Source organism: Zonotrichia albicollis, chromosome 18 (genome assembly GCF_047830755.1).
Source record: "Zonotrichia albicollis isolate bZonAlb1 chromosome 18, bZonAlb1.hap1, whole genome shotgun sequence".
In the NCBI taxonomy this organism is placed as follows: domain Eukaryota; kingdom Metazoa; phylum Chordata; class Aves; order Passeriformes; family Passerellidae; genus Zonotrichia; species Zonotrichia albicollis.
This window is the reverse complement of record NC_133836.1, coordinates 2,683,065-2,697,621: the sequence shown is the minus strand read 5'-3', so window position 1 is coordinate 2,697,621 and position 14,557 is coordinate 2,683,065. Positions and strand designations below refer to the sequence as shown.

General features: G+C 41.4%; 1 protein-coding gene across 1 annotated transcript in view; it reads left to right on the top strand.

Moving 5' to 3' along the window:
* Positions 1 to 14,557, top strand: part of IFT81 (intraflagellar transport 81) — a 41,372-nt gene that overhangs the window by 911 nt on the left and 25,904 nt on the right. Inside the window, exons 2-8 of the mRNA XM_005491522.4 lie at positions 301 to 404; positions 1,388 to 1,568; positions 4,420 to 4,509; positions 5,555 to 5,620; positions 5,939 to 6,049; positions 7,281 to 7,365; positions 13,372 to 13,535. Of these exons, the coding sequence (XP_005491579.2) occupies positions 301 to 404; positions 1,388 to 1,568; positions 4,420 to 4,509; positions 5,555 to 5,620; positions 5,939 to 6,049; positions 7,281 to 7,365; positions 13,372 to 13,535 (801 nt within the window). The remainder of the gene's footprint in view (positions 1 to 300; positions 405 to 1,387; positions 1,569 to 4,419; positions 4,510 to 5,554; positions 5,621 to 5,938; positions 6,050 to 7,280; positions 7,366 to 13,371; positions 13,536 to 14,557) is intronic.

The following is a 14,557-nucleotide window of genomic DNA, read 5'->3' as shown; positions in this document are numbered from 1 at the left end:
TCCTGGGGTAAATTGACAGGAAAATCCATTAGAAGAGAATTGAAGTTTGGTGATATAAGGGATGATCTCACTGTTGCCTGGTAAATTAATAAAACCAATTCTTTCAGTGTTGCCAGATAACTAACATCACTTGGACAAACAAGTTTCTAAAAAAAAAATATAATTGGTGGTAGGAAATAATATAGTGTTATTCTAAAACTTAGTAATTAATTATTAAATAGATTGGTTTATAATAATTACAATAATTTCTACTATATGAATAATAATAAAGAATAATTACTTATTTTAAAACCTGTTCAGCATGCTGTGGACATCAGAGAGGAGCTGCCAGAACAAACAGCTAAAAGAATGCTGAATCTCCTTGGAATCCTCAAATACAAACCTCCAGGGACTGTGTCTGACCTGTGAGTACCTTTTTGCCTACAAATCACGTTAAAACATCTATTTTGGGTTATATGGTACTGACCTTTAGTTCAGGTGAGCACTGCTCCAATGTCCCCATGGATGTTGGGATGGGATCCCAGGTGTGGCTCCAGCTGGGCGCTGTTCCCGTGTCCCTGGGAGTGTTTTAGGGTTCCATGTGGGCGCTGTCCCCAGGGATGTTTTGGGGTTCCATGTGGGCGCTGTTCCCGTGTCTCCGGGGGTGTTTTGGGGTCCCAGGTGTGGCTCCAGGGGGGCGCTGCCTGCAGTGGCGGCTCGGGCCGGCAGAGGGCGCCTCCCGGCCCTGCCCAGCCCCGGTCCCGGTCCCATCTCACCTGTGCCAGGTGATCCCAAATCCCCCTCGCTGGCCCGGCATCCCCAAGGCTGTCACTGCTGGCTTTATCCTTGTAGTGTGTTATGGGGTTTTTATCTGACTCAAGGCAGAAGAATCAGGAGCTTGACCTGCAGACTTCCAGCTCAGAATGGGTTGGGTTGGAGGGACTTTAAAGATCACCTGTTCCAGTCCCTGCCATGGCAGGGACACCTTCCACCATCCCAGGCTGCTCAGAGCTCCATCCAGCCTGGCCTTGAATACTTCCATGGATGGGGCACCACAGCTTCTCTGGGCACCCTGTGCCAGGGCCTCAGCACCCTCACAGGGAAGAATTGCTTCCTAATTCAAAGCCCTTTGTCACTGTGAGGCCATTCCCATTGTCCTGGTAAAAAGTTCCTCTAGATCTCTATTTTGTGCTTCCTTCAGGTTCTGGAATGTGCAAATCCCTCAGCCTTCTCTTTTCCAGGCTAATCAAACCCAAGCCTCATCATGAGCATTTTCTCTTCTAACAGCATTACAAAAATCATTAGGCAAGTGGAGAAGGAATGTCAAAACATTGCAGATTTTTTGTTCCAAGCCAGCATTCTTTTGTTTGAGATTTACTGGCATTTTCTCCTGGTTGGTTCCATACAGGAGTGCTTTTCGCCAGGGGCTGGTTACTGGAAGCAAAGCTGTAATTCATCCTGTCTTGCACTGGCTTCTTCAGAGGACCAGTGAGCTCAGGACCAGAGCTTACCTGGCACGTTTCTTGGTGAGGCTGGAGGTGCCAGCAGAGTTCCTGCAGGATGACACTGTGGCTGACTTCAACAAACAGGTACCATTCCTCATCAGGGCCAACACTGCACCTTGATTAAAGTGCAGTGGGAGGAGGGATAAATGAATCAGGGAGTTATTGCTGGCATACATGTCCAAGTGAGTTATGTTAAAAGCTTGTCGGAATCAAGGATAAGCAAAGATTCATAATAAAGAGTTGATGTCTTGACCACTTTTCTTCCAATAACCCTGAAATTATGTATTAATAAGGAGCATTGAATTAAAAGGCCTTAAGCCCATTAAGCACTAGGTGCCAAATAATGTTCACAGCCATTTTGGCTTAGACAGACTTTTAGTTCTTAATTTTTGAGCAGGTTTGAGGGTTTTTTCTCTATGAAATATGTCCTGGATATTTTTAACTTTATAAAATAACCACTTCAAACAAGTGCAGGAAATGTTATGACCAAAAGTCGATGTGTCCTAATTGTCCATTGATTGTATTTGTAGCCATGATAGTCCTGTGATAGTATTTGATGCCCAATATTTGTATGAGCCCTTCTCCACTTCTGCTTTAACCATTTATTTTTTTGTCAATAAAGAAAAGATTCCTTTTTCTCTGTGCTGACATTTGTATTTATTATGTTCCCACTTCTTTTGTGAGCATTAAATGTTGATTTTAGATAGTCAGACTGGGTGGGTTTGAAATGTAAAACTGGAAGTGAACCAAAGTTTTGGGTTTATTATCTGCGGTACATATTTACTTATTTTTTCCCAGTTTTCTGTGCCTTTTGTTCTGCTAAACCACAGTGGGTTTGAGTGTTTGTAAGAGGTAACTTGATCTGTTAACTCTGCACCAGCAAAGCTGAACACTCTCACTGAGACTTGACTAAGCCTTTTATTTTTTTGTTACCTCTAACAATATTGGATTTATACCTTGAAATAACTCAGCAGAAGTAGCAGGGAGAGAAAGGAATGCAGATTGCATGTTTTGTTCAGAATGTCACAGTGTTAATGTGTATAAATATCCACCTCCATAATTTCCATGACGTAAGATGTGTTCCTTTTTGGGATTACAGTAATAGAACCAGCTCATTAAACTAATACTCTGCTGATTAATTCAAAACAGGAGCTGGGGTAATAGAATGCTTTACTGCACTATAACATGACAGTGCAAATATTTAGATACTAATGAATTAAACAATTAGCCTGAATTATTTAGATACAGCCTTGCAATGGTGTCTTTTAAGGGAAATTTCAAAAAGGAGAGTTCAGACACCTTTAAACACAGTTAAGTTTTGTGGGTGTGTAGAATCAAACTAAAATGAACTCTTGTAAATTACTTATAGAAGATACTCAGCAAACCTTCCCAGCTGTGTTGTGATTTAGACATTGGATTGCCTGCAATATATAATTTAAGAAATAAGCAACTTCAGCATTAATCTCATTGTTCAGGCTTCAGTGATTTGCTCCCAGGTGCCAGAGATCTCTTTCCATGTAGGATCCTGGGTGGTTTTTTGGTCATTTGAGTGTGTCCCTTATTTCAGGTGCATGTGGAGCACCCAAGGCGAAAAGTGAGAACTTTATTTTTTGTTATGATCCAGCAAACTCCGCTCTGCCTTGTTTGAATCCTGCCATTTGCCTTGAAATTTCATGTTCCAATGGGGAAAAGTCTCATGGAACTCCTCTTTTGACAGAGGTAGTGACACACAAAGGAAAACTCTTGGACAGCAGCAGTGGGAGTGCAGTTGCTCAGAGAGCACCTGCTCATTTTCATTCTTGTTAAAGGATTTCCAGAGTGCACAAGGAGCATCATGGAAGCCAGTTGGGTTTTACTCCTGCATTTTCTAACTTGTTCCTCCTCATCCAGCCTGTGCATTCCTTGTCACACCATTGTTTGCCACTTAATCCAGCTCTTTGTGATTTTATCTTCTCCTTAGCCATTTTATTGCTATTATTTTGAATCCCTTCCAGCTGGTCAGTGTGTGCTTGCTACTGAAACAACCAGAACAGAGCAGAGTGCTCTGGCTGCTGCTTCCCCAGGGTTTTACAGAATGGAGGTGCTGCTTCACTGCTCAGGGCTCTGATGCCTTTGTTTGAACTGGCCTTTGCTGTTGCCATTTGGTATTCACCTTTCATATCAACTGCTCTTTCCAGGAAGTAAAAAATGCCTTGATACTCTCCTTTTAGATTTTCCCATCTCATTGAAGGGCTGTTTCTGTGGAGATAATCTTTCCTTCCACCACAGCTCGCGTTTCTCCGAGTTGAATCTAAATTTATTTCCTCTCCATATTTCTAAACTCTCGCTGTCCCCTGTTATTTCTCTACCCACACAGACTTTCACACTGCCTCTCAGTTGAAGATTCCTGGTGGGCAAAGTACTGGTGTGGAAGTAGCACACTGTCTCCTTGTCTCTGAGTGCTGAGCTGCATCTGTCAATCTCTGGGATGCTGTGAGGGTTATGCAACGTGGCACAGCCACTTCTCACGTGTTCACTCAGCTCTGCTCTTGGGCCACTCTGGAAACTCAAGCCCCATTGCTTCCTTCAGTGTTGTTAGAGCACACACTTCCTTTTGGGGCTGGTTTATATGTGGGATACACAGATGTATAGTAAGAGAGAGTAATTTATTAATTTGTCCCTCTTGGGTGACATTTTCCTGTTTTGCAAATATACTGTGTACTACAAAAGGTGAAAATACCGAGAAAATTGTGAGGTTCTGATTGTCTCTTCAAATGGAAGATAATGCACTGTTATTTATAAGTTGACAGGCTTTTGCAATAAGAAAATGCCTTTTTATCTTGTTCTCACTATATTTCTATGTCTGCATTTACTGTCTTAGTAGTAGAACAGTGTGTTGATCTGAAAATCCTTAGACACAGAGCTCATTCTGCACAATTTCCATTTCATTTCACAGTATGAAGAACTCATGGAAGCATTTAAAAACCTACATAAGGAGCACGAGCAGCTGAAAATATCTGGTTTATCAACTGCAGAAATAAGAAGGGTAAACAAACTCCACACTTTTTTCTTTAGTTGGTGTTTTGCATGTCAGTTCCATGTTTGTTGGCTTTGTGGACAGTGTGGAAGCTGTGGAGGCCAGAGCTGGTGGGCCCTGCAGCTGCCTCTGGAGCTGCTCTCTGTTGGCAAACACAAAGTCCTCGCTCTGTTTAGAGCTGAGATTTCTGGAGCAGATTGGGGAACGAGGCTGCCAAGACTCTGTGCAGCATGATTTCCAAATATTGGAACTCCATTTCCTCTGAGTGCAGACTGATACAAAGCCTTTTGCTTTCCTGATAGCAGCTAATAATTCCAGAGGGTGTTGAATGAATTATGAGCTTAAGTCAACAGAAATGATGAACCCACGTGGCTCAAGTGTTAAGTAGAGATATTTGCTCTGTTTCAGCACAATAATTAAACTTGTGTACAACTTTCCAGGGGTCACACAGAGAAGCCAAGCAAATGTTGAGATAAGGGCCTACATGTGGAGAATTCGTTTTCCTTTCTCTCATAACTACCAATCTGCAGAGCCCTGCTGTTGCAAAATAGGACTAAAGGAGAATAATAATAATCAGATACATGTTTCAGCACTAGCAAATGTTTCTTTTAAGACAGTTTTAATACAAGAAGTGGCAGCAGACATCTCTCATAAGCAACTTCATGCAAATTGGTCTGCCAGGAATTGGGTAATGCTGGTGACATTAAGAACATATGTCAGACTGCATCAGATGTTGAATTCATACTGATTCGTTCCTTGGTGGTTTCTGTTTGTTTGTTTTTATTTTAGAGAAATCCACCTGCTTTTATTTTAAATGTTCACTGTAATACTCAAGGATGCAGATGAAGAATGTTAGCATAAAGAGAGTGGGAACTGTGGGGGAAGTAAGAGAGAAGAGGGATTGGAATCCTGGATGTTTGATCATAGATCAATAAAATTACAGCCGCCTCCGTGTATTCAGGGAACAATTCTGATTTTCATATTAATTTGAAGAGAACTTAGTCCAATCCAATATACATGGGGAATAAATTAATTTTTTTTTCCTGCTTTTTAGGACATCAGTGCAATGGAAGAGGAGAAAGATCAACTGGCCAAGAGAGTGGAGCGTCTCAAGAAGAGGGTAATAAGAGAAGTAGCACTCCTACATTTCAGTGTCATAATCCTTGGCCTGCAACTCCCATTTTGGAATGCAAACAGGGATTAAGATAAACACACTGTATGTCTAGGAAGGAATCAAGTAACTAATTGACCTACAGGGAATCTCCCCAGGCGCTGATCCAGAGCTTTTAAGAATCTCGAGTCCAGTCCTTTGCTGTCATTTCTGAGTAGTAACGTGTATGGAAGGGAAGTGCTAAGTGGGCTTGTGAGACATCTGATCTCTTTAATGTATTTCTCAGCTATCTGACAGCAACATGCACTATTTATCCACTTGCTGTAGGTGGAGACAGTACAAAATCATCAACGGATGCTTGAAATAGCAAGACAGCTTCGCTTAGAGAAAGAGAGAGAAGAATCTCTGGCTCAACAGAAACAAGAACAGAAAAGTCAGGTACTGGCATAACAACACACCTGGTAAAGAGTTGTTGATGTTTGTTTGGGAATTGTGCATTTTAAAAATACATCGGGAACAGCAGTAGATGGGAGAGTTTCTCCCAACCCCAGAAAATAAAATTCCATTTAAAAGATCTGTGTACATTTTAAGGGAAGAGGCTTGACCCTGCAAGTTTGGAACACCACAGTGAAGGTACTTGGCTGCCTCAGCTCCCACTGACATCATCCTTTAGCATTCCCAGGAAATGTTCCATGACTTACTGCTGGAGCACCCAAAGGGAACTCTTCACATTTATGGCAGTGAGCAAATGTCTCCTTGGTTTGATTTCTATCTCTGATCTGCACGAATGTTGCAGGGGCTCAGCAACACAGCAAGTACCTTGTATTTTCCTGGGTGGGGGCAGTATGCAGGAGCAACCCTGGGATTTAAGCCCCTGAATTTGGGAAAAATGATGTCCTGAGAAGCCCTGGGAGCAGCTGACATCCAGGTGCAAGGGTGGGTTTTATTCTGTCCTGTGTTGTCTAAACAAGATACTTCAATAGAGTGCAGTGCCATTTTGTTACACTGACTCACCAAAGTCTGTAGCCTGAAATCTGAGAGCTTTTCCTATTAAAATGGGAAAAGCTTTCAGATTTCTGATCTTGCAGCCTTTGTCTGGATGTGGGATCAGTGGGAATCAGTGGCCTCTCAAGCTGTTGGGTCTTTGCTGGAGCCTGAGTAAGATCACCACTAAAATGAATGTGATGTCCAGTTAATTCCAGTTCTCACTGCACATCTCTCTAAGTCACAGAAATGCAAATCAGCTGGGGTTGGTTTGGCAGGAAGCTTTCCAGACTGCTCCTGGGATGGACAGTGGATTGCTGTGACAACTCAGCTGCATTGCAGGATAAGCAGAGTTATCTGCTGCAATCCTGATTCCTGCTGCCTTTTGTTGTTGTTGTAATGCTCAAGCCACTCATATTTTTAGTTGAAAATTGTTGGATGAATTTCTGCCATCAGAAAAAAAATATCACTTGGGAGAACAAGAACACTCTTCTCAATTAACAGGAGGGAATATCAAGTAAACCCAGGCCAAGTGTTGAAAATTTGGTCTGGCACATTTCCCTTGTGAAACAGAAAATCACCAGGCATTAAAGCTGCCATGGTTTGTGTTTGGGGCTCTGTGGGTTGAGTTTGCACGTGGATTTCCAAGGCATCACCCTGTGTGTGTCCAATTGTCTCTCCCAAGTTGTTCCACACGGAGCAGAGGCTGCAGAGAGCCCAGGTGCAGCTGAAGGAGATGCAGCACATGGTGGCAGATTCCAAACCAGAAAGTGAGTAGGGCTTTTCCTGTTCCATCCTAGGTTAGTGTGGTGGAAACCATGCCATAGAATAGTGTATAAATTACGTCCAAAATTATAGAATATGACTACTTCTAAATTTAAATTTAGTAAACCAAGTTATTGTCCTGCTCTTTCAAGAACATTTACTATTTCAGTTGCATCACACGACTGCTTTGCCAGCTCTTCTGAGTTAAAGGATTTTTCTCAGTCACCACCTCGTAGCATTGATATTACTTTATAATTTTACTCTGATTTTTTAATGATTCTGCCGCTGAACCACAAGTGGAACTAAAGGAGTGTCTGAACCATCTCACAGGGACTTGCAGTGGATTTTATAACTGGTCCTTTTTTGCAGTAGTTATCAGAGAGTTTATACAGCAAAGCTGTGTCAACAATTCTATTTCAGTTCCTGGGTTTTTTTAAGGCCAATGGAAACTCGATGGGTTCAGTTCACAGAAGCAAAGGTAACATAATAAAAAGCCAGTAAATATGTCATTTCATCATTGAGATGAAAATAAAGTTAACATATTTAATTTCCTTATCTCGAGTCCTGCTTGCAGGGGAAAAAACAAAAAGTATTTAGATGTTCCCAATCAAAGCTTGGAGTCATTACTTAAGAAAACTTGTGTTGAAATTTTGCCCAAACAAAGACCTCAGGACTCAGCTTTGTAATTGCTTTCCCCAGTTACAGAGGCACTGCCTGTAGCAGCAATTACAGAATGCCAACTGTGGGGTTTTTTTAATAATTGAAATTAGGTGACCACAGTGCACTGAATAGGTTCCATTTATTTTAAAAGCTTTGCTGGTCTACGAGGTAGCACAATTTATTTCATTTTGAAGATTCCCTTTGGCTGCAGTTTGGTGGCTCAGCTGCCTGCTGGGACCAGCCCTGTGTGCTGACAGAGCAGCAGCTGGATGTTCACTGGCAGTCAGATCCTTCCCTCTAAAGGAAACTTCCTGCATTTCTAATGTTCAGGTGTTTTCACTTCCTAAACAAGATAAAATGTTCAGAGTTGTTGCTAACAAGCAAAAGCTTTGTTGTTTGTCTTATGGGTTTGATTACTTCACTTTATAATTAATTTTATATTTAAAGAAATGTAAAGGAACTCTGGAAGGAAATGCAACTAGCAGATATTTATGAGTGTTATTAGCATACAATTAGCATCAGCCTGCTTGAGCTGTGCCAGGAGAATAAGCCTTGTGGTTGGTAGGATTTTAACTCTTAGGAACATCATATTTAGAGGGCTTTGTATTGTGCCATTAATTGTTATGATGCTACAAAACAGCTGGAAGTGATGCTGCTGCACAGAACGCTCCTGCCCTGCTTGTTCATTCCAGTCCTTCCCTGTTGATGAACTTCAGCCTTTCCCTGTTTAATCACTTCTGCCCTACTCAGGATATTGTTTAACTGGAGAAGGATTTGCTGCTGGCAGCACTAAGTAACACAAGTTTTCATATTCTGGGGGTTTTTGGTGATGTTTGTTGTGTTGAACATGAACAGGATTTTTATTAACACTGGGCTCTGCTCTGAATAACCACAACCCAGCTCACACTTGCTCTGCAAGATTGACATAATTCTGCTGTGCTGCACAAACAGAAATTGATAGCATGAAGAAACAAATCAAATCACTAAATTCTTGGTCCCTGTCCATTTCATAGAACATTGCTGGTTACTTTATTGGCAGATATAGGAGGAAGTGAATGAGTAGCTTGAAAATATTGATTAAAAGAATGTGGTAAAATGATCTGTTGATGAGCAGTAAAATGGGTCATTTATAAACTTCATCAAGTTAATAAGTAGAAAGAGATTTAGAACACTGAGAACTTCAAAGATACTTGTCAAAGAGGAATTGCTTTGTACAGATGCCTATTTTATTTCATTCTTGATGAAAATGAGAAATTTAGGAACCTATTACTTAAATATTCCATTTGGTATAAAAAATTAATATTTTTCTCTTCCACACAATTATCTTTTCTTAAAATTCCAAGTTTAAATGGTCTCCTCCAACACTGCAGACATTACAATTAAAAGTTATAGAAGTGTTTGGTAAGGGAGACTGGCTTAGGTGGGACTTTATTTCATCTTCAAATGATTTTATTTATTATAAAGTCACTGTCAATCGATGCAAGGTCATGGTAAAGCACTTTTAAGATAATTTGATATCTGTGATGACAATACAAATCTGGTTGGTGAGATTAATGGGGTTGCTGCAGTTGATTTTTTTATGGTCATTAACTCTTCTACCCCATTTTGAACAAACAAGGCAGCAGAAATTCAATGTGGTCTCTGTTAAAAGGATTAAAAGGAGTTTAATGGAAGGTTTGGAGAAATGGAATGGATGTTTGGCTTTTCTTTTGTTTGGTATTTACACCAGATTCCTGAAAGGAAAAAGCAAATGATCACTGGTGGAATAGAAATAAGGAAATGGCTGAATAATGAGGAGACCCCTGATTCCAAGTGACCACAGAGACTTGGGAAGCCAAGCTCATGCCAACAATGTTTATTTTAAGGATGAGCCAGATTCCAGGCTATTCCTCCAGGAATAATGTACATGCAATGTATTTCTGGCATTTGGGCTCTTTGAAAGAAGGGTCTGAGAAGAATTTGTGGGTCAGGAATGGGAGATGTGGAGCTCCCACTGCCATGGCTGAGGCGCCTTCCCTGCTTTCCTTTGTGGGAGAAAAGGGCACAGCAGAGTTTCTGTGCCTCTGGCTCTGCCTCTGGCACATCCAGCCCTGCAGCCCCTGCTCAGTAATTCAGCATTCAGGAGAGCACTGAAGGGTCAGAGAGGTTTCAAAGAGCTCTAATAATAATAATTATAAACATGAAAAGCAGAACTTGGAATCACAAATTCAGGATTTCACACAAATTCAGTTTTTCAAGGATATATGGGAGGGATGATTGATCTGCCAGTGTTTGCACGTCCCAGGCCCCCGTTGAAGAGAGGGAAAGTGGAAGTGGTGTTCCTGTGGAGGAAATCACCTCAGCCCTGCCTTTGTGGCTGCAGAAAGGGAAGGGAAGGATTTGATGCTGGAAGTTTGTTCTAGACTTGGCCATGGCCTTCCCGTGTGATGTTAAACCAGTTGTTGGCAGAGAGTCATGAAATGAGTGTCCCTCTCTGTTTCCCTCCTTTTAAACACTGAATTCCTGTTGCAGATGGTTCTGGTCCAGGATGCCCAGCTGGCAGCCTGCAGTGGGATTCTGAGCACAGAGTTAATCAAGATTTAGCTCCATTAACAGAATTGTGCAGAGAAAATTGCATCTCTTCTACATGACTGAGCAAGCACGAGTAAACTCTTTCTCCCATCCCTCTCTTTAAAATAATAATAATAAAAAAATTTGAATGGAAAACATGAGGAGTGCTCTGAATAGCTCTCCACATGTAAATATGTGGTTGGCAGGAGCTTGCTAAAATAACCTGAGGGCACAGAGCCAGATTTCTGTGCTGCTTACGTGTGTAGATTTTGTAACCATAAGTCAATGTTGAAACATTAAAAACAGAATTTATATGTGTAATGGAAAGATCTGAAGTATGCTGGCCTTTTTTCCTCTCTAGCCTGGGAATTTCAAAAGAATGCTTTTCACTGAAAAGAAGCCCAAAGCAGGAGCTGTGCTGTGTTTTGGTTTTTCGGGTTCTGTTAAGCAGCAGAAGTAGCTCTTAGGTAGTTTCTGCTCCATGGGTTGAGTTGTACAGGAGGAAAAATATATGCAGGGTATTCAGGAAAGAAATGATATTACTCATGAGGGATGTTGACATCATGTCTTTCCCCATCAAGAAATCAAGTTTTAACTGGTTGTGCTGCTCCATGAGGAGTCAGCAGAACACAGAACACTCAGGGGTAGCAGGACTTGGTAGCAGCTCTGAGGTTATTTGAGAAATAAATCAGATTGTGATCAAGGTTATACCCCATGAACTCAAAAGGTCTCTGCTCTTATCAAAGCTCTTGTTCTTTGCTAAATTTCTTGTCATATCTACAACAAATCATTTAAGAATGTACATTTTTATCAGAAAATGAGTAGCACAAGAAATGAAGTGTCGGTTATATATGCAGGTTTCTTTGCTGCTAAAAACATCAAGAGATTGATTTAATTAAAATATTAATCTTTCATATCAGAAGAATGTAATTGATATCAGATTGATTTCCACACCACAGATCTTGGTGATAAATACCAGACTGGGAGGGTGCTCCAGCCAGTTCTGAGGTGCTAATTCAGCTCACAGGGGGTGTGGGAGCAGCTTTGCTGCATTTGCATTTGGGGCATTTCTAGTGAGACACTGAGATGTGGTCCCTGCTGCCCAGCTCTGTCATGGCTGAGGAAGGTTGGAATTTCATTCTTCTGGAGGAAGGGAGTGGGAAATGTCTCCCTTCCAGGAAATGCCAGCGTGTGCCCAGGGTGCAGCTGCAGTGCCAAGTGCACCATGGCAGAGGAATCCACTCTCCCACCCACAACCACTCTGGGGCTCTTTGGTTTGATAAATGGCCCCTCCACCGAGGGGAGAAGCTCCTGTGGATGCTTTCCATAAACACAGAAATCAACAAACTGGGAACGAGGAACTCCCACTCAGTTTTAGCTTCATTGGCAGCGCTGCTTTCCCCAGGGCCTGGTTTTTCTCTCAGTTCTCGAGTTTTTCTCAAGAGCTGATGGCTTATTTCCCTTCTGGCAGCTCTCCTGGCAGAGTGGGCTGGGAGCAGGGCTCAGGAGGATCTCTCAGGACATTGATTCAGAGGTAAATAGCAGCAGAAAAACGGGGGCCCCTTTTCCTGGGCTCTCTCACTTTGTTCTGACCTTTCCCTTTGGCAGTCAGGCTTCGTAGCCTGAGAACCAAAAGCTGTTTTCATCCACATCCTTTCCCATCCCTGTTTCAGCAGCATCAGCTGCACTTTTGTATCTCTGTGCTCAACTCCTCTCTGCTCGTGCAGTAAATGGAAGAGATGGAGATTGTGAACTTCTTGTTTTCCTTGGCATTTCATCACAATTCCATCTTCTCCCTAATAAGGAGAGAACTAAAATCCCAACCGTAACAAGTTGTTGGAAAACCAAAAAGAACCCTGGATCACCTGGATCATGAAAAATACTCTGAAATACCCATTCCCACTCTGATCTGACATGCAGCTTCTGAATCTTGTAGTCCTTGGACAGGAATTGTAGTTCTTGTAGTCCTTGTCTCTGAGGAATTATTCACTGCACTGCCTGTTGTCAGTGGAGACTGTGCAGTGTCATTTAATAGATGTTTCCTTTTATTCTGTTGCATTTTTCTATCTGTGAATTGTTCTTAAGTTTATTTATAAATGATCTGTTAAGGAGCCTGACTTACTCTGCCTAGAAAGAGCCAAGTCCTCCAGAGCCTGGTAAGGTGCAGGTGCATCAGGCTGGTCCAGCAAAGCTCATAAATGGGATTTTCTATTGGATTGTTATTTTCTGCATTCTCAGTCCATGAGCTGTCCTGATATTCAATGTTTGTTCTTTCAAGAAGAAATCTTTACAGGGAGCCAATCTGTGTTCCAGCAAGTAGGCATACATTAAACTTTGCTCATTTTAAGGCCTTTTTAAATGCCTGCCAGAAAAAAAGTTTTATTTTAGCACGAATCTCTAAGGATATAATAAATCTATCAACGAGCTGGGCCAAATGAAGATTTTTCTACAGATAAAGGTTCAATGGCTGTTTATATCAGCAGTGTGTGTTGAATTCTGTATCTGACTCAGCTGGAGTTTCCTGTGAGGTGGGGTTTTCTTGTTATTAATAAGAAGAATCTCTCAAGGAGCTGATAGTTACATGTTCAAGATAGAGGTGCATAATAAATCCTCTTATATTGTTTAAGATCCAGATTAAAAATTTAAATCAAGTAACTCCCCCTTTCTCTGAGCACTGAAGACTCAAATGTTATGCTGTTATTGTAATCAGCTGCTAAATACTTTAATGTGTTGGGGAAATCAAACTTAATTATCTGCTACATTGCTTTTATAGACACTCACTGATTTAATTTGTTTTTAAGGTTTAATGAAGAAACTAGAAGAGGAGATAAATTTCAATTCCTACCTGGTAAATGAAAAAATACCCAGAGAGATGGAAAGTAAAAAGACTTCAGTGTATTTCTTACAGAAGTTGGTTGCAGAGCCAGCCATGACTCAAGCTGATCTCAGTGCCCTGGAAAGTGAGGTGAGGCACCAAGGCCACCCTGATTTGTGTTCTCTGGGCTGCCTGGACTCTGCAGTGCTCTCATCCCTGCTCATATCCCAGAGAAAATCTTTCATTCCCAAAGCAGCCTCCCCTCAGCTGTAAAACCAAAGGGTCTCAATCCCCAAGTGCAAACTCTCTATAAGGTGTTTTTAAATACTCACGAAAGAGACAGGAGTAAACCAACCCCAAACCAAACCCCAAACCCAAACAAATCCTCAGGTGCTGTTGAGGAAATTGGGTTAATTCAGCACTCAAGGGCTGATTTTCCTTCTCTTCAGATTTCACTTGTTTGAAACTCTCCCTGCCATCGAGGGGTTGATCCCAACATAACATCCCATCCCACCTCAGGGTGATGCCTCAATCCCTGTGCAGTGGCTCAGAACTCCTCAGGGGCTGGAACAGCCCTGCATTGTTTGGTTTGGTTTCTAAGAACAAAGAAAATTTAGGCATCAAATACTTGATTTACCTTTCATAAGTTAAAAGCAAATAGTCTCAGAAAACCCTTATTTGTCAGATATATCCAGAATGTGCAGAGGGGTTTGTTGCCACACAAATACATTTATATATTAACTCAATGAAGTTTTCCTATTTGCATAATCCTAAATAAAATATTAAATATGAAATATAATGCCCTAGAAGAATTTAGAGGAATGCTAATTGTTAGTATTTTTATTGATGATAATGATGAAGATTTACACCAATGTCAGAGGGAAGAAGAGCAGGTTCTTACCAGCTGGTGTTTGATACCCTTGGGATTTCCAGCTCAGGCTTTGCCATGAAATGGAGATAATGAGGAAACAGAGGATCCATCTTAAGGGATGACAGCATTAATAAATGGCAGATTAGGGCTGAAATAATAAACCAGCTCTGTGATTCAGCCTCTGCTTTCCTAGATTAGTTCCTCTAATCAAAACAATATTTGTGGCTGCAGTTATGTCTTTCAGGCATGCTTGAAACCCTGTTTTTTTGCACATTTCTTTTCCAAGAGTGTTGTTGGGTTT